General features: G+C 48.1%; 1 protein-coding gene across 1 annotated transcript in view; it reads right to left on the reverse strand.

Moving 5' to 3' along the window:
* Positions 1-19,164, reverse strand: part of PARD6G (par-6 family cell polarity regulator gamma) — a 91,166-nt gene that overhangs the window by 63,478 nt on the left and 8,524 nt on the right. The window contains exon 2 of the mRNA XM_027069255.2: positions 1,684-1,906. Coding sequence (XP_026925056.1) covers positions 1,684-1,906 — 223 coding nt within the window. The remainder of the gene's footprint in view (positions 1-1,683; positions 1,907-19,164) is intronic.

Raw genomic sequence — 19,164 nt, forward strand, 5'->3', positions numbered from 1 at the left:
AAGTAAACAATGAAGACAGGACACAGGGCCTCAGCCAGCAAGCTGAAAAGAGGCAGCGCCGCCAGAGCCGCCCCTGGGAAGTGGACACACTCGTGGGCACACAGACCTCGGAGCTTCCTGTGTCACCTCAGCTTCAGAGGGTCCACAGCACGGGGTGCCAGGTGTCAGCAGCACTTTGAGGGAAAGGTGCGCCCTCGGTGGCACCTCCAGTTCAGCTCTGCACAGACAACACTCGTTCCCTCTGTGACCGATGGATGACAAAGCCCGCGTGCAGATCTCCGGTTTACACGGTGCTCCGCACCCACTGCTCACCCTCCCGCACCCTGAGAGCAAGCACTGTGACCCGGGATGGCCAGGGCGGAGCGGCGGGACGTGGCCCCGATGGCCAGCAAGGAGCCCTGAGAACGGCCGCTAAGTAAGGCACAGAGAAGCAGAGTAACAGGGCAGAGAACGGGCCGAGGGGACACGAGGTGACTGGGTAGCGCGGTCTGAGGGCGGGCCTCTCTCAGAGGGCGGCTCCAGGCGGGGGGCAGCCGGGCGCAGGTGCGGCCAGAGCAGCCGGCAGGAGGACGCGGCAGAGCCCGGGGTCACGTGGAGGCAGCGGAGCAACGCTGCAGGGCTGGGGACGAAGCAAAAGCCACTACGAGGAAGTGACAGTGCCATCAGCGGGACAGCCAGGCTCAGCAGGGACTGAAGACGCAGAGCTGTCTGATCTCGTGCCAGAGAACCAGGCAGAAGGTGAGGTCAGCGGGTCCGCCGCTGTTCCCTTCCAGCAGCACAAACAAGAAGAGCGGCCAGCACACCCTGAGCTCTCCGCACGTGCGCCTTCTCCCCTCGGGACAACGTGATGCCGCAGCAGGGACTGAGGCACCGCCTGCCCTCAGAACCAGGCGCCCGGCTATATGCCTCGGCCTCCAGCGTCCCGGCCTCCTTCTGTTCCGAACACTGTGGCTGCCGCTCCCGGTCTCTGCTCAGCTCTCCTGCCCCCACTGAGGCCACTGCAGCCAACACAGCGAGCCACGGCAGTCACCCTGCAAGTGTCCCCTGCGGGCGGTCTGTGCGCTCGCTGTGGGCACAGAAGTTCCAGTCACGACCAAGTCAGCCAGGAAATGCCTCCCTGCAGGTGTCTCTTTCCTTCAGTATCTTATTTGGAAATGGGAAGATTCTCCCAAGTGTAGAGATGAGACCAGCACGAGGCCCAGCTTCGACTCAACAGCGGGGCACACGCCCTCCCAACCATTAACCTACGTTAGCAGCCGGTTTTCCCATAAAATGATACTGTTACAGCAAAGCTAGACCCTCAGAGCTAAAAGTTAGCCAAAGTTATAATTTAAAGCTAGCATAAGTTTCCAATCCTAAAAAGACAGTGGAAAACACACACTAGCAACCACAAGTTTCATTCCTGGGTTACTGGCTAATGCCGTTTTGTTAGCGAACTCGCATCCAATTAAAATATGAAAGCATCAATAGTATTTCTTCCTCAGTCTTTAAAAATCAGAAGTCAACACTCTTTAAGACTGAAAATGCATTTAAAATTTTGAAGACCTTCTAATAAACTGGTGTTGACCAAACACACGTTACCTTCTTTTCTACCACAGGCTAGAAAAGAGAATCGCATGGCTCTGTAGCAACAGACAAAACCGAAAACTGCATGTTTGAAATGGGTGCAGCGGCCCCCGGTACCTCGTTTCTGGATGAAGACCCTGAGCAGGGGGTTGGCGCTCGAGACCGCCTTGCAGAAGTTGTCATCGTTGTTGATGGGCAGCAGGTCGCCGTGCACATCTGCATAGCCAATGGTCACGTCTGTGTTGGAGATGTGGTGCGTGTGAACCACCAGGTTGTAGAAGTCTTCAAACTTCCCTGGCTTTTGACGGTCTAAGGAAAATCTCCGGAACTCAGCCCCAAACTACAATGCAAGAGACAGGGGGGACATAAGTAGCAGGGAAAGGACGCGAAATAAGGCTTGTTCACGTCATGCCAAGCACGTCCTGAGCCTCCGTGAGGCCCGGACACAGCGGTGAACTGTGTCCCTGTCCTCATAGAGCTTCTGCAAACACACAAGGAAAGGGGAGACAGGAGTGTGGGGGATCAGTTCACTCAACGCTGACCTGTGTCCTGAGGACAGGACAGGTGCTGGAGCTCAGGCTACTGAAGAAAAAGCAAGGTCAAAAAGTATTATGAGTATGGTGGACGAGATTGAAACAGGAGCCTGTGCTTAGTGAGGGCCTTCACTTGGGGTGGCTGTCCAGGCTCAGCTTGCGGTGTCCACACAGCCCCGAGACAGGGGCAAACACTCATAGGCAGGAGGGAAGCAAGGCCAGCTGAACGCTCTGTATGTTTCCTGAGGGCAATGGGTGGTCCTGGAACAGTTTCAATTTTAAGCAAGGAACTGATTTGATATGATTTGCATTTGATTTTTAAAAAAGAAAATTATGTATTTACTGAGAGACAGAGGGAATGAGAGAAAGCAAACGTAGGAGCGACAGGGGGGCAGACAGAGAGAGCGGAAGAGAGAGGGAATCCCAGGCAGGCTCTGTGCTGTCAGTGCAGAGCCCCACGCGAGATCATGACCTGAGCAAAAATCAAGAGTCAGATGCTTGACGGACTGAGCCACCTAGGGGCCTCTGACTTGTATTTTTAAAAGACCAAAGGATCAAAAGTGGAAGCAAAAGTGAAAGAAGGAAGGACTGTGGTAAAAAGAAGGCTTCACAAATCTCAGGGAGACACGAACGTGGGCCCTGGTCCCGCCCAAAACACAGAGCAGGTTTCTCTCTCAAAAGACGGTACTCACTCCGCCTGCTCTGGGAGATGCCCAGGGCCCAACTTTCCTGACAGACCCTGGCCCTGGCACAGTTCTCTACCAGGAAAGGACCCTAGGTCACCTCCCACGGGCTGAACCATCCTGGGATCCGAGGACACCACCTCTGTTTGGCCTAAGGGTTTCTGGATTAGGACATGCTGTTGTCCCTCGCTTGGCAATACAGACCTTTATTCATCAGGCAGCACAGATTCAGTGCTCTTCAACACAACTGAAAACTAATTATAGTGGTTCCAAAATACACAAAAATGAAATGTCTAATGTTTATACAATACGAGTCATTACATCATCTAGACATTATGTCAGCTAGTCAAGGGCAAATCAACTCAAACCATATGGGTTTGTGTGGTTCTCAAAGTGGGCAGGCATCAGAATCACCTGGAGGCCCCTAGAGGTCTGGACTGGGCTGATCTGGAGAGCGGGCCCCATAATTTGCATTTTTAACAAGTTCCCAGGAGAAGCTGATGCCCTTGGGTTGGGGACCACACCATAAAACCACTGGTTTTAAGGGAATCAGTCTCCAAATCTCCGTGGCCACAGATCTCTGAAAACCAGAGTCTGCTGTTCCATTTCCCTTTTTAAAAAACAAAACAAACCTCTCATCCATCCCACATTGCCCCAGGAATAAAATACTTCAGCACGCAGGACAGTGGGACATTCCGAAATACTGGTTCGAGAAAAGCCACCTTCGATGGGCAAGCACAACCCCTAAGGCCTCCTCCCACGTACTGGGTCAGGGGAGGAGGGGCTCCGGGCTCAGCCCAGAGGGCCACGAGGCAAGGCTCTCCCCCGCCACTCTGCTGCTGTCAGAGGTGACCATCTTGAGATGGGGCCTGTGAACACAGCACAGCAAACCGAGAAATCCCTCCCGCATTGCTGAGAGGTCAGCATTCCTCCTCTTCTCCATATTTATCCCAGCATGCACCATTGGCTGGCCCAGGGTGAGCAGCACACAATCTCTCACACACAGGCTTACATCCTGGGGCCACAAAACTTTTGAAGACACAAGAGTTCAAGCCTACATTAGTTTAATGTGATCTTTTTTCAGATTCGGTTATGTCGTCACATCATGAATATTCATTTCATTTCAACAATAGCCGTCATCTCTCCCATCTCAGATCTAATACAAGCTAACTTCCAGAGCAATTAGTTCTTATCAGTATGCACCCTCTTTTCATTAAGCACATAAGGAGAGTTCAATGGTGTCCAATGAAATCAGCGTATGCCTCTGAGTTTCATGTGCGGTTCTTGATTCTTCCCCCAAACTGGACACCACGCACTCACTCTGATTTAAGGGACACCGGCTGCCTCTCCTGACTCACTCCCCCTGGAGTAGGCCACATCCTAGGTGAGCAGTGAGAAACAGCCCATGCTGGGCCACGTCCCTCCTGCATTTGGCAGTCAATCTAAGGTTAGTCTAATTTGTTTCTCCAATCTTTTAGTGGTTTTCTTCAAAATACGTCTTTATAATTTTTTTTTAACTTTTTTTTAGAGAGAGAGAAAGAGTGAGTGAGCAGAGGAGAGGGCAGAGGGAGACTGAGAGAGAATCTTAAGCAGGCTCCACATGGAGCCCGACACGGGGCTCATGAACAGGACCCTGGGATCATGACCTGAGCCACCCAGGTGCCCCTTCTTCAAAATACGTCTTAACGTGTGCATTGGAAACGAAAATGAATCCAGACTGCTTCCTGACAGAAAGCAAGTCTGATTTGTATTTGACAATGAGGCTGACTTTGTTAATCCATCCAGCAGTATGGTGAACAATGCTTCTTACGTTGAATGAGTCCCAAAGTTTGGCAAAAAGAGGTATGAAATGGGATATTAGCATTTTTCCTAATTTTTTTTATTATGGCAAAATACACATAACATAAAGTTTACCATTAAAAAAATGTTTTTTAATGTTTTTTTATTTTTGAGAGAGAGAGAGAGACAGAGTGCAAGCAGGGGAAGGGCAGACAACAAGAGAGACACAGAATCCGAAGCAGACTCCAGGCTCTGAGCTGTCAGCACAGAGCTGGATGTGGGGCTCCACCTCACAAACCATGAGATCGTGGCCTGAGTCGAAGTCAGATGCTTGACGGACTCAGCCACCCAGGTGCCCCTAAAGTTTACACTGCTGAGTAGCTGTCCCCATCCATGTGTCTTCGTATCTTGTGCAACTGAGTCCGTCCCCATTAAACACGGACTCCCAGCCCCTCCCCCAGTCCCTGGTGACACCACCTACCTGCCCGTCTGTATGAATATGACTCCTCTAAGTACTTCATATGAGTGGAATCATCCGTTTTTGTCTTTCTGTAACTGGCTCATTCCCCTGATCAAATATATAATTTGAAACACTCTCATTCTGTGGGTTGCTTTACTCTGTGGATTGCTTTACTCTGTGGATCTGGGTCCTTCTAAGGGGAAATGTTATGGCTGTGAGCAGGGCACAGGAGGAAAAAGTAGATTGAGGCTGCTGTCTAACTTGCCTGCCAACCTAGGGCAGGTGCCATAATGTCAGTTTTTCTTAAAACTTTCCTTAGTGAGCACTTAGCTTTGAAGTTGTACCTGTTCTGGACTGAGGAGACGGCCTCCCGAACAGACACCTCCCTTTGTGGAGTTCTGCAGGTTTGAATGTGGGACAGCAGGTGAGTGTCTGACGCTCAACCGTCACTACCTTGTCATGAGCCTTGCCGCGGGAACAAACTCCTATAGCGAGGCTTGGCATTTCAGGCTGGTCTCCAGAAAACTTTAAAGTTGGTTCAGGCATTTGCATAGGGATCCCTATGTACTAATGCAGTGGTCTTCAAATGTCACATACCTCCTGAGGAATTCTGAAAAACTACCACTATAAAAAGGATAACATATTTTTAAGTTAGCATCTAAATTTTTCATAACAAAAATAAATAGTTGCAAGGGATATAATTTCCAGCATACTGTATTTCTTTTAAAAATAAATATTTTATCAGATGATCTTTTAAATACAGTCAATGAAAGCTAAATGCCATAGTGATATGATGTTACCATCATGCATTTTAAAATAGAATAACCAACTCTGTTATAACAATCAGAAATTCCACATGGGCTTTTTTTCTGTTTGGTCCCTTGTTTCTATCACACTGCTCCAAGAGGACTGAAGCCTAGTATTTTATCATAATAATTTATGCTGGAGTACCCTGCCACTCTTCTATGCAAGAAAATCAGATAAATTGAATTAAACATTCTTTTTCACATGGCCACAAGGCTCTATTTGTGGAGAATATTTCTATATTGGTGTCAGTGGTATGGAGTTTTAATTTTGCAAGATGGAAAGAGTACTGGACGGTATGCACAACGGTGTGAATGTAAACTGTATACTGTGAACTGTGTGCTCAGAAACTGGCTATGATGGTGAACTTAATGCCTGGGTTATGGACCAAAACTATACAGTAACATAAAATAAATAGATTTTTTACAGTAGAAAGTTTGTAGCCTAAGTCATCACAATGATTAAATCATGATTGAAACAGTTACACATTTTCATAAATAATTATTAACCATCCTAAGTAAACACCTAAAAAATCTTTCATGAGGAGTGTTTTTGCTAAATGAGGTCAGAGTAACATTGGCTCTTTTGCTCCTTCTCCTCCCTGTGAATGTAAGTTGATGGGACTGAGGGCTCAGAAGGCATGCCAGACCTCAGCTCTGTGACTCTTACCAAGTAATGTGCCAAAAATAAATAATCATAGAGTGGTCTATCATTAACAATATTTTTAATAATCTATTAGCTGACAATTAGGACAATTTTCAACGCTGTTGAAAGCAAAGTCTTGGAAACCACTGGACTTGCAATATTTACTGCCCAATCCTTGGAACCACTTTTTCAATTTCTGGTAAGTACACCAAGAATTATATGCCAACGAATCGTGTCTGCATTTAGAGGAAACTTGTTTAACCTGATATAAAGGGAAGTAAAAATATAAAGTCAGTACCCCATGCTAATATATATATATATTTAAATAAAATGCTTTTATCATACTGAAGTTGGATTCTTATGTAACAACACCATTACCAAAGTCACTCAAAATGGATAAATGACCTAAATATAAAACCTGAAACTACAGAATTCTTAAATAAAAACATAGTGCAAAAGCTTCAGGACACTGGGTTTGGTAGTGATTTACTGGATATGACACCAAAGGCACAGGTAACAAAAGAAAAAACAGACACTGGACTTAATGAAAACTACCTTTTGCGCATCAGAAGACACTATCCACAGAGTACAACAGCCTGCAAAAAGGGATAATACTCAGAATACACAGAGAACTCCTAAGTACAACTGGTATATATCCATACAATGGAGTGTCATTCAGCCTTAAAACGGAAGGGTGTTCTTTCACCTGCTGCAACATGCACGAAGCTGGAGGACTGTGCTGTGTGAAATGAGCCAGCAACAGAAGGGTGAAGGCTGTGTGGTCCCACTTGTAGGAGGTCCCGGGAGCCATCAGATCATGGAGACAGAAAGCAGGTGGTAGTTGCAAGGAACTGGGAAGTTATTGCTTAACTGACAGACTTTTGGTTTTACAAGATGAAAAGAGTTCTGGATATGGAGGTGGGGGGGGGGGGAGGCGGCGGCTGCACAACCGTGTGAATGTACTTAGTGACACTGAAGAGCACACGTAAAATGGTTAAGTGGCAAATTTTATGTCATGTGTATTTTACCACAGTGAAAGAAATGGAGGGGAATAAGATACCTACAGGAGGCTGGGAAAAGCTCTGAAATTCCTACAAACACAGAAGGCCACACACACATGCAGTGCTGTGTGCATGATCAGGAGAGACCCAAGAAGGCTATAGAATCTCTATCTGGTTGACCTGGGATTCTGTGAGTCAGGAAGTGAAGGCTAAAGTGGAGCACAAGCAGCTGGAACTGACACACACACAGAGCCTCGAGCAGAGGCTGGGGGACCTACTGGTTGAGCTCACGTAAGGAAACCTCTGTGCAATCACCAGATGACCATGAAGCTAACAGTGGTCGCACATAACAAATAATACACTTTACAGAATTTGTCCAGGAAAGTCACTAAACAAACAAAAAGCAGCAAAGAAATAAACATTAAAAAAAATTAAAATGTCTAGTTTTCAGCAAATTTATGAGATATATCAAGAAACAGAAAAAAAAATGGCCTCCATGCAGAGGAAAGTAAGCAGCCAATGAAGGGCCCAGATGCTGCACTTACGAGACAAAGATTTTAGATCAGCTATTATAATTATGTTCAAATAAGTGAAGGAAACCAAGTCTAAAGATCTGAAGGAAATCATGAAAGCAATGTCTAACCAAACACAGAATAAAAACAAAGAGATGGGGATCATTAAAAAAATTTTTTTTTAATGTTTACTTATTTTTGAGAGAGAGAGAGGGAGATAGAACGTGAGTGGGGGAGGGGCAGAGAGAGAGGGAGACACAGAATCCGAAGCAGGCTTTAGGTTCCGAGCTGTTAGCACAGAGCCTGATGTGGGGTTCGAACCCAGGAACCGTGAGATCGTGACCTGAGCCGAAGTCGGACACTCAACTGACTGAGCCACCCAGGCGCCCTGGAAATCATTTTTAAAAAAAGAATCAGATTGAGATTCTAGAGTTGAAGAATATAATAACTACAGTAAAAATGTCCTAGAGGGACTCAACAGAAAATCAGAGGTGGTTAAAGAAAGAATCAGAAAATATGAGGATAGATCAATTGAGACTGTATAGTCTAGGGAGCAGAAAGAAAAAAGAATGAAGAAAAATAAGCAGAGCCTCAGAGACCTGTGGCGTATTACCATGCATCCAAAGAAACACAGCTGGAAGTCCCAGAGCAGGAGAGAGAAAAAAGCAGAAAGAATATTTGGAGAAACAATGTGTATAAACTTCCCAAATGTAATGAATTTAACTACATATCCAAAAGTTCAACAAACTACAATTAGCATAAACTCAATGAGATACACAACTAGATGCATTCTAGTCAAACTGTAAAACCCAAATACAAAGAGAGAATCTTAAAAGAAGAAAAACAATTCATCCTATATAAAAGATCTGCAATGATATGAATAACTGACTTCTCATCTGAAATCACGGGGGCTAAAATGCTGTGGGGTAACATGTTTGGGGGCACAATGCCAACTGAAAATTCTATATCCAGCACAACTACCCTTCAAAAAATGAAGGAGAAACAAGACAGTCCAAAATAAACAAAAACTGGGAGAACTGTTACCAGCAGGCCTGCCTTACAAGAAATATTAAAGCTATCCTTGAGGCTGAAATAAAAGACCACTATATATTAACTGGAATAAATAGTACTGTTAAATGTGACTACAGAGGTATATGTAAATGGCAGAAAAGTATACTTTTGCCTGTTTGTAATTTGTTTCTTCTGATTAAGAGACAACTACAGAGGCAGCTTATTTTCCTGCTTCCAACATTTGTAGTTGCTGGCAGCGTGTACTTGGTCTCCATCAGGCTCACTGACCCCATAGCCAGACTAAGGTCCAAAGTGGCAACACTGTGTGTGGGGCCTCTGGCTTTCCCTGGATAGTGCCAAGCTCTTGTGAGTGGAACGGGCCTGTGTTGTCCCCCAGAATGAAGTATTGATACATGCTACAACAAAGATGAACCTTGAAAACATGCTAAGTGAAGGATGCCAGATACACAAGACCACGTACTGTATGATGTATTTGTATGAAATGTATGGAATAGGCAGATTCACAGAGAAAACAGACTAGTGGTTACCAGGGACTGGGGACAGGAAGGAATTGAGAATGGCTGCTAAGAGGTAGGAGGTTTATTTTTGGAGTGAAGAAAATACTTTAAAATTAGGTAGTGGTAATGATTGCACAAGTCTGTGAATATACTAAAAACCACTGAATGTGTACTTTAAAGTTGTGAATTTTATTTCACATGAATTATAGCTTACAGAGCTGTTATTTTTTAAAAAGGTTTCACCTCAAAGAATAATTTTCTAAAATAGCCGACTGAAGACTGATTGGAAGCTGTATTCAGAAACTTGGAAACCCCAGAGAGTGACACTGGCCAAGTACAATGGAGGCTCTGCTTTTGCTCTAGGCATACAGGAAACGCTAAAGGACCAAGTGTCCAAGCATCTGTTGTCAGCACACATCAATTTAGAAGATAAAAACTTAAGAACTCAGGGAACCCCCCAGGGACACCCCCCCCCCCCGCCACCTGTCATTACTGCTGGGTCCTGAGACTTAGTCCAAGCTGGTAGGGCAAGCTTTTCCAGTTCAAGTTGGTCCACAGTGTTGAATTGGTAAGGACAGAGGGCAGGCACTCTGAGCAGGGTAGAACTTGCCTTCCCTCACACCCATCTCCACCCTGGCCCCAAACTGCAAAAGGCTCTCAGTCCCTCTTGTCCAATTCAGAAACTAAAACTTTATATGAATAATATTTTTGGAGTCCCAAGGCTCTGGCAATACAAATCTATTTTCATCAACCAATGTCATGTGACTCCAAGGATAATCTGTTACCACTAACATGATTATTTCTTATTTTCCAAGTTAAAAATATTAAAAATGTAAAAAAAATTTTCTTGATACCTAATGAGGTCTTTCTACACTTACCCGTATGTTTAAAAAAAAATCTATTTTGTGTAGGACACTGCAGGGCACAAAAGGCTTGTTTGGGTTAGCTGTCTTCATGCACACAATTAAGTCCTAAGCTTCCCCATGGGAAGTGCCCTTCCAAGAGTTCACACTGAGGGTCTCAGAGAAGGTGAGAGATTTGCCCAAGGCCACACAAATCCTTGGTTCCAGGTTGGAAATAAGACTCCATTTCTTGACTCTGATCCCTTTCTACATGGGCAGTGCTAAGCTGCTGCCACTCCAAGCTAACCGAAAAAACCATTCTTCCTACCACTGAAAACATGGTTCCCAGATTTCCTCTTACACTCACTCAGGTAACATTTACGTAAAAACTCTAAAATGTCACATTAAAAAAATGTTTTTTAAGTTATTTATTTATTTTCAGAGAGAGAGAGGAAGAGAGAGGAGACTGTGAGCAGGGGAGAGGCAGAGACAGAGGGAAAGAGAGAGAACCCTAAGTAGGCTCTGCACTTTCAGTGCACTTGGACTCACAAAGGTGTGAGAACATGGCCTGAGCTGAAACCCAAGAGTCTGACACTTAACCGACTGAGCCCCCCAGGTGCCCCTAAGATGGCACATTTCTGATGATTAAGAAGCAGCTCTGGCACAAGGTGGCACAAGGTCATCCCCTCTGTGAGGGCTAAAGTCAAAGAGAAGAGGAGGAAATCAAACCTAGCACTTTCTTCTCATCTAGGCCGCTTCACACAGTGTCTTTCTAGCTAAAGAGGGCACTCAGGGCTTGAACCCCATGTGATGTCCCCACATGCTGCGAAGATTGTAGGGGAGGCAATTAATCACTGTTTCTATCACTTGAGGATTAAAAGCTCACACGTTTGTATTTCTAACAGTTTTGTGGGGGCAGGAGATGCACATTCACCATTTTTAATCTCAAGCCTAGCAAAGAGGAAAATCGAGGTCTAGTTTCTGGTATGACACTTGAGGTGCCATGTGGAGCCCAGAGTTCTGGGGTCAGTTCAGTACCTGGGCTGGCTCACGAGGGTCACATGCAGGGACACTGCACTGAGACATCTGTGCAGTGTGTGACAGGATGTTCGTGGAGGCCTCTCCAACATGTATGCTTAAAAAAAAAAAAACAGAACAAAACTCGAACTACACACTGTTTGGTGTGTTTTTCTTTATGGTTTGAATAGGGGTAGAATCACACAGCTCAAAAGTCAAAAGGTATTCAGTAAAAAGTCTCCCAGCCACCCTGCCCCTCCCCCACTGGAGCTGGTGATTTCAGTTGTATGCGCCCTTCAAAAGGTGTTTTCTGCATGTGAAGGCACATGTGAACTATATCTATATTCCTTCTTTTCTAAATAAATGGTAGCATGCTATCCACACTGGTCAACTCTGGAGGGTTTTTTTTTTTCCCCACTTATCTTCTATATTTTGAAAACATTCTTTTTCTGGATGCTCATGGTCTTGTAAGGGAGGAATCTCTAACTCTCAGATGCCCCTGAACTGAGAAAGGTTAAGTCACTTGGCTCCTGGTTTGTAAGGTACCCACAGACAGGGACGTGACAGGGTATCGTCAGACTCACCAGGGAAGGTCACAGGAGCCAGGTGTTAAGGTAGAGTTTTTACCAGTTAAAATTTGCTTAGTAACTGGGTCACTTCTAAGGCACCTCCCAAACCCCAGGGAGCCACAAATTTGGTTATTTATTTTACAAATTTGCAATTACCATATGAGTTAGGGCAGCAAACTGCCATAGCTCACACTAGAGTACGAGCCCAGGAGCATGGGGTCTGCTTGTTCTAGACTAGTAGAGTCCCTAATATACAGTAGACACACAAATTTTCATTGAATTAATGAATTAAACTTCTGTCAACTGGTTTTAAAATAAAATTCTAGAATTTTAATTTAAGTGGACATTGACTGACAGTCTCAAAACAGGAACGCAGTAGGAGATACAAGCATGAAGTCACAAACCATGTCCCATGTCACACATCAGCCCTGTCCCATGTATGTTAGATTTGAAGACAAATGCCAGTCCCCCCCAACCCTCCCAACACAAGGGTGAGGTTTTCACCGTCAAAACCAAGGAGACAATGTCCCAATGACTATTTGCAAACAGGTGAGTAAACAGGCAAACTGAGGGGTCTTTAGCCACGTAACACACACTCTCTGTGGTAATCAGGTTGTGACCCTGCTTCAGATGGCTCAATGATAACGGCCAGTTTTAAAGGCAGGAAAGGTCATGGGGTCTCAATCACACCCAAGGGCTGCCTGAAGCTGTTTCTTAAAGAAAGGCCTGGTTTCCAAATTACTTTCCCAGGAAGGAAGGGTAGTCAGTTTCTCTGACCACATGCCCTCCGCTCTGGATAAACCTGGGTGGGAGCCCTTGGTTCGTGGACACCAGGCTGTGCCTTCCGCTAGTGACCATGCATCACCCACCACACACTTGCTGCAGGCAGACGCACTCTCCCACGAGGCTCTGCGGCCATGTCCCACCTGCTTCCCAGCTCATACCCCTTCCTTGGGCAGAACTGACTCTAAAAGAGAAGTACGTCTGAGAAGCATCATTAGCTTTCACTGCTTCCTTTCACCAGACAGCGACCCCAAGAACCACCAAATCACCAGGATACTTCTCCAAAAGTGTCATACTAAGGGACATGTGTCTTTTATTTGAACTCACTCCTCCAAAATACCAAATAGGAACTTATTCACCAAGCAAATATTTTCCTGTGCTGGTCTTTACAGTTGTAAAAGAAAAATATGGTCTCCATTTCATCCCCTGCCCCACCCCCCATCCTGGCATACGGTAGTCGTACAAAATACATTTACTGAATAACTAGTGTAATGTATGGCCCCTGCTTTTATCATCCAGTGAAAATGTATGGAGTGGTTCTACGCAACAGGCACTTCTACACACTGGGGAAGGGAGTGACCAAACAGAAGAAATGCCTGTCCTTATGAAACTTAAATTCCAGCAGGGAAGACAGGTAGCAAACTAAAAATAACGAGCGCCTAAGTCATAGAATATGTTAGAAGTTGGTAAGTGCCACGGGCGAAAGGCCAGAATAAGCTAAGAAGGCCACGTGTGCTCTCCAATTTGCTGGGAGTTATGTAGGAGTGCAGACCATCAGGGCACAAGGGCCACCTGGGTCTCTTCCCCAAGTCCGGGCTGGGTTGGCCCCTGCTCCTCCTGCCCTGGACTAGAGGACTTGGGACAAGCCCCCCATCCTCTCTGAGCTCCAGCACAGAGCAGGTTCCCTCCTGCCGCTGCCGCTTCTACTCCTGGTCACTGTATTAATACAACTACCACAGAACAGTATTTTACTTAAAAAAAATTCTTCAGGGCTAGACTCCTCAGTTATCTCGAAACTGCCCTAACCTTGAGGGGCCACGGAGGGTCCTAGCCACTAAATCTCATTCGGACATGCAAGGACGGGGGCGTGGGGCCGACCCACCCGGGACTCCTAGCGTAAGATGTTACTTATCTTGGATAAAAGATACTCCCGAGGGGCATCCAGGGGGGCTACTCTGTCCTTTCACGCACGACAAACCCAGACCTAAAATGCCACACTCACTTTACCCTGGTTATCGCTGCAGCTCCCGGAGCCTCCCCCGGCCCAGCGTTAGGGGCCCTGCGTCCCAGGCCCGCTCCCTCCGAGGCGTCACTGCAGGGCTCCACCGACGCCCCGCCTCCAGCTCGGGCCCCGCCCACCAGGCTCTGAGACCGCACCCCCTGAACCCCTCCCAGTGAGGCCCCGCCTCCAGGCCTCTCAGGTGAGAGCAATCGCAGGAAGTCATCAGAAACAGAGATTTTCAAGGAAAACGTTCATCAAAATACAGTAGTTTTGGGGGCGCTTGGGTGGCTCAGTCGGTTGGGCATCCGACTTGGGCTCAGGTCATGATCTCACGGTTCGGGTGGGTTCGGGCCCCACTGGGGCTCTGTGCTGACAGCTCTGAGCATGGAGCCTACTTCAGATTCTGTCTGTCTCTGTCTCTCCCTCTCTCTCTCCCTGTTCGCACTCTGTCTCTCAAAAATAAATTAACATTTAAAAATATTTACAGTAGTATAAAATGTTAACTGTAAAAGTTCACCAAACAAAGTACATCCCCAGGATGAAATATAATTAAGCCAACAGATACATGCTGTATTAGTGGGTTTAATGACTCAAGGAAGCCTTAACCACGTGGGCAGTGAAAGAAAACGACGCAAAGCCGAATCTAGTGTGATCCTAGGGGCGCAGCACAAACAAGGCAGCAAGGCCCAGCCCAGGGCTGTGAACAGAAGAGCCCAGGGAGCTGTGCACGTCTGGCACACCTGAGGCCAGGAAGCCAGCATCTCTGGGGCTGGGCCCAGGGATCCAGAGCTCAGAAACTCCTGAAAGTGTGTTCCTTGAAGGAGCAGCATCACTGACTGTCACCTGGGACCTTCAACTCAGGCCCCAGGCTTAGGGAGTCACAACCTGAATTCTAACTAGACCCCCAGCGACGACTCCTGTGCACACGAGTGTGAAAAGCACGGTTGCAAACATCCCAGTAAGCATCTTGCTAGTCACTGCTATGTGCTGGGTTTTGGTATCTGTTTACATATTCGTTCACTGAACAAAATTTTGCTGAATGCCGGACATGGGTGGCGCCCCGTGCTAGTGTTGAGCGTCTTCATTGGGTTGATGGCTGTTTGAAAGCCTGATGTTGGACAGTAATCACACATGCAAATGTGTAATTACAAACTGGGAAATGCAAACAAAGAAACTGTAGGACACAGGCCCTGATTGAAACTCTGTGTTTGAGGAAAGGAAACATTCAGGTAAAGAGAGGATAGGAACAGGTCACCTGCTGCACAGACTGAAGGAGCCAGGCAGCCCAGGTGTGAAGGATCTCAGCGGCATACTTTCATAAGGTAATGACAACACCTTGGACCATTTGGGGACAGGGCCAAGGAGCACGAATGCACGTGCAGGCCATATGGAAATCTGTGGGAAGACCCCCCTTTTGGAAATGATCAGGAAGCACAGGTCATTATCCTCATGTGGCATCTGTCAGAATGTGGGACCCCACCATGGGATGACTTCCTGGGCTGGCATGTTAGGGCAGTTTAAAATCAGGCCACAGACCTGTGAGTCAGACGGGGTGGAGCCGGCAGCGGAGCAAGGCCCCTTCCTGTGCCCCATGCACCCATCTTGATCCAGAGCAATGACGTCCCAGCCACTAGTAGCTGCAGAACTGCTCAGACAGGCACCACATCCTGTGTGAGGCTGCTGGGGACCAAGAGCCCAGCGTACCTGGGTCACCTCAGTGAGTGTGTGTGTGTGTGTGTGTGTGTGCGCGCTGCAGGTGTTGCATGCACTCCTCTGCTCACATACATAATCTCCAGGTCACATGTGCCATCTGCATCCAGGGACCCGGCACTGGTAAATGTAGGTGTAGGGTGGGCCTAGGAGTGGAGAACACAGAAATTTAGGAACGTGGTCTATGGTTTCTGTCTGGCAGGGATTTCCAGTACGGTAGACGAGGTATGATCAGTGCCACACATTGTGTGCAAGCTCTTTTTAATCCTAACAGAAATCCAGAGGTGTCATTAGTCCCCTTTTAAAGGCCAGGACACTGAGACCTGGAAGGACTCAATCCCTGCCCTCAGTCATGAGCCCAGTAAATGGAGAAACTGAGGCTAATACCAGAGGGAATGCAGAAAAGAGCCAGAGAGCTCCAGTGGTGTGGTGAGAACCCCATGTGGAAGCTCGGGCACTGGGAGCAGACCCGCAAGTGGGAAGGGATGCCTGAACCACTGAGTGTGTGGATGAGGAGGGGCTCTTGCAGGCGGAGCAGCATGATAGAGAGCTAGGCTGCCCCGGCTGCTATGCAAGGGGGAGCCCGCCGACTGGAAGGTCTGCCTAGGCCACAGCATGCAGGATGTGGAGGCCATCTGACCCTGCCTTTCTGGGACCAGAAGCAGAGAGCCACCCAGGCAGAGACCTGGGTCCCTGGCCCCCTAGGGAAGCAGAGTCATAGCCCAACATGAACTCACGATGCACAAAAAAGGGGCAGTTTCCAGGGATGGGGATGGGTTGCGATGGCACCAGATCTGGGCCATGTGTCCAACAACAGACAGGAGGGCAGAGTCATTAAGTTCAAGGCTCTGCAGGTTCAAATTCCCAACTCACGTTTCCTGGCTGTGTGACTCTGGATAATGTAAACTTCCCTGAGCATATTTCCTCCTTTGTGAAAAAGGGACAAAAATATATTCTTCATAGGGTTTTTGTGAGACTCAAATACAAATACATGGGCTGTCCTGAGAGTGTGATCCCAGCCAACGGCTGCTATTGGCCAGGTTGCCTGGAGAAGGTGCATAGCGTTCCCGCACAGCTGATCCTGGGGAGCCCTTCTCAGAGACCCAAACATGCTGTGGGCCACTGAGAGCAACACATCCTTCCTCAGCTGAGCCACCTTCCCAGTTCCTGAGGAGCCACCTTCCTCAGCCCTGTCCCTTCCATCCCTGGCTGGCACTTATCTCTCAGGTCCATGTTTCAGATGAAACACTCTCCTTATAATTCTGTATGAGAAAAGCTGTGCTCATGAGCATGACCTGAACCCCGCAGCTCCAGGTGGAGGCTCAGAGCCCAGTGGGCACTGTGCACCCTTAGCCATGCAATTCAAGGGGCATCCGCTTTGTGGCACTTCAGGTGCGCCAGGGACTGGGGTGGTCACCAACTACTCTGACCACAGCTGCGAAGATCCCATGGGGTACCAGAGGAGGAAGTGGGATCAGGTTTATCCCTGCACCAAACAGACATGGGGCTGTTGGGAGAGGGGGTTTCACAGGACCCGTGAGGGACACACAGGAAGCAGTACAGCCCTGAGCCAGGGTCCAGGAGGTGCTGGGGAGGGAGGTGGAGAGATAGAGGATGTGACTTCAGACTACATCCGGGCAGGTCGCTGTTGTCTATTTTCCAGCAGATAGAATCAGGAAACAATGTGAAACAGATGGGAAGCAACTGAGGGTTTAGGGTCTGGTTTTGCCACTTATACCCGGGCCTTGCTTAGTTGACTTAATAGGTTGGTCAAGCCCCAAGGGTGCTCCCCACGACAGTTCATGCAACCGTGTCATGAGCTTTGAGGAAAACATCTATGTCGAAGACCTAGCGGGAGCCCTGACAGAAAGCACAGCACACAGCTGATGCTTCAAGAAAGGAAGCCACAACTGAACAGAGAGGGTCATAGCCACCTAGACTCTCCAGGTGATGTGACCTGAGCAGCAGATGCTCCCACCAGGCTGGCCAGGCTCCTGGTGCAGGGAGGGGGCCCAGAGACTGTGTGCCTCCCAGAAACCCAGCTGAGGGGACATGCACAGCACCCTCAACGGCACAGCCTTGGCCACTCTCATGGCCACGTGCTCATCTCTGGCAACGCCATGACGAGAGTCCTCGGCCACCTTGGCTGGGAAGAGGCACCACTGACAGACTGGCAATGGGGCCACGCCCCTGGGAGATGGGGGATGGGACAGGCGCCTCCAAGCGTGGTGAGGGGGACCCCAGGGCAGCTCACCGCACCTCGTGAACAGCGAAGGGTGTTCCTCAACATGCTGTTTCACCCGGGAGTGTCTCCCTGACGGTGCTGCCAGCATCTGCCCAGAGAAGCAGAGCCCCTGCCTCACCTGCCGTCGACAGGAGCATGTTCCTATGAGGTTTGGGCCTGTGCCCCTGGGTCTGGACAGCTGCTGATGGGCCTGAGGCTGGGGCCACCTGCGGCCCCACGTGAGGGAACATCCTACAGGCACAGAAGTTTGTTTTGTCCCATAGCAACACCCCATCATTATCCCAGGCCAACAGGGGAAGTCAGGTCAGGACTTGTGGGTGGGGAGCCAGTGGCTCAGGCCCCCGTGCCGTGGAAAACAGGATATGGATGTTACTTTATCCTCCACATCCTTCCAGCATGGCACCTTTCTCAGCTGTCCCTCACAATTCTCTCTTCCACAGCCCTTACCCAGGGACCTTGGGGTCCTTCCACAAAGCACACGTCCCCCAAAAGGGGTGCCCTGTCTGTCCTCACCTTGCCTCAGAAGCAAAGATACCAAGAGAGGCCTGCCTGGTACACTGACGCCTAACCCAGCTTTCGGCAAGCACACCGATGTGATAACACGGAGAACAGATACACCTGCTCACTGGGCAGGACTTTTAGGAGGAGCAGACAAAGCCCCACCGGTGGCTGCACTGTGATCTGTCGACATCCACAGGTGTGTATCAGGGAGAGCTTCCGGGTAACACAGCAAACCTCCCAGGGTGAAGGTGGTTGAAAGCGCTGACCTGCACAGGTGTCCACAGCCCACCAAGCTGAGGCTGCTTGTGGGGTTTTCATTCTACACATGAAGATCAGACACTATTCAAAAAGGAGACAATGCATCTCACTGAAGAGCCTGTGCATGAGATGCCCTGTGACCTGTCGAGCAGCCCGCAGGCCCATCCTTGTTCGCCCAGAGTCTCAGCTTCTTGCACAATGCCAGGTCCACCGAGGGGCCCATGGAAGCTGGTGTGGACTGAAGGAAAGGCAAGAAAGGCATGAGAACAGCAAAAGGAACCACAGAATCACATGGAGAAGTATCAGAGTCCCTTCACCAGTCAGCGGTAGAAACATAAATTCTGCGACAAAGAATCTCTTCCTGATTTATTTTAATTTATTAATCAACACACACTTAATAAGTTGTGGTTCAAGGCCTTTGGGACTCTCAAATGCTCAGACGTCCCACAGCAGCCACTCCCCTAAATCCAGTCTAGTCCAGGGCCAGAGCTGAGAACAGTCGCAC

Source organism: Acinonyx jubatus, chromosome D3, assembly GCF_027475565.1.
Source record: "Acinonyx jubatus isolate Ajub_Pintada_27869175 chromosome D3, VMU_Ajub_asm_v1.0, whole genome shotgun sequence".
NCBI classification, from domain to species: domain Eukaryota; kingdom Metazoa; phylum Chordata; class Mammalia; order Carnivora; family Felidae; genus Acinonyx; species Acinonyx jubatus.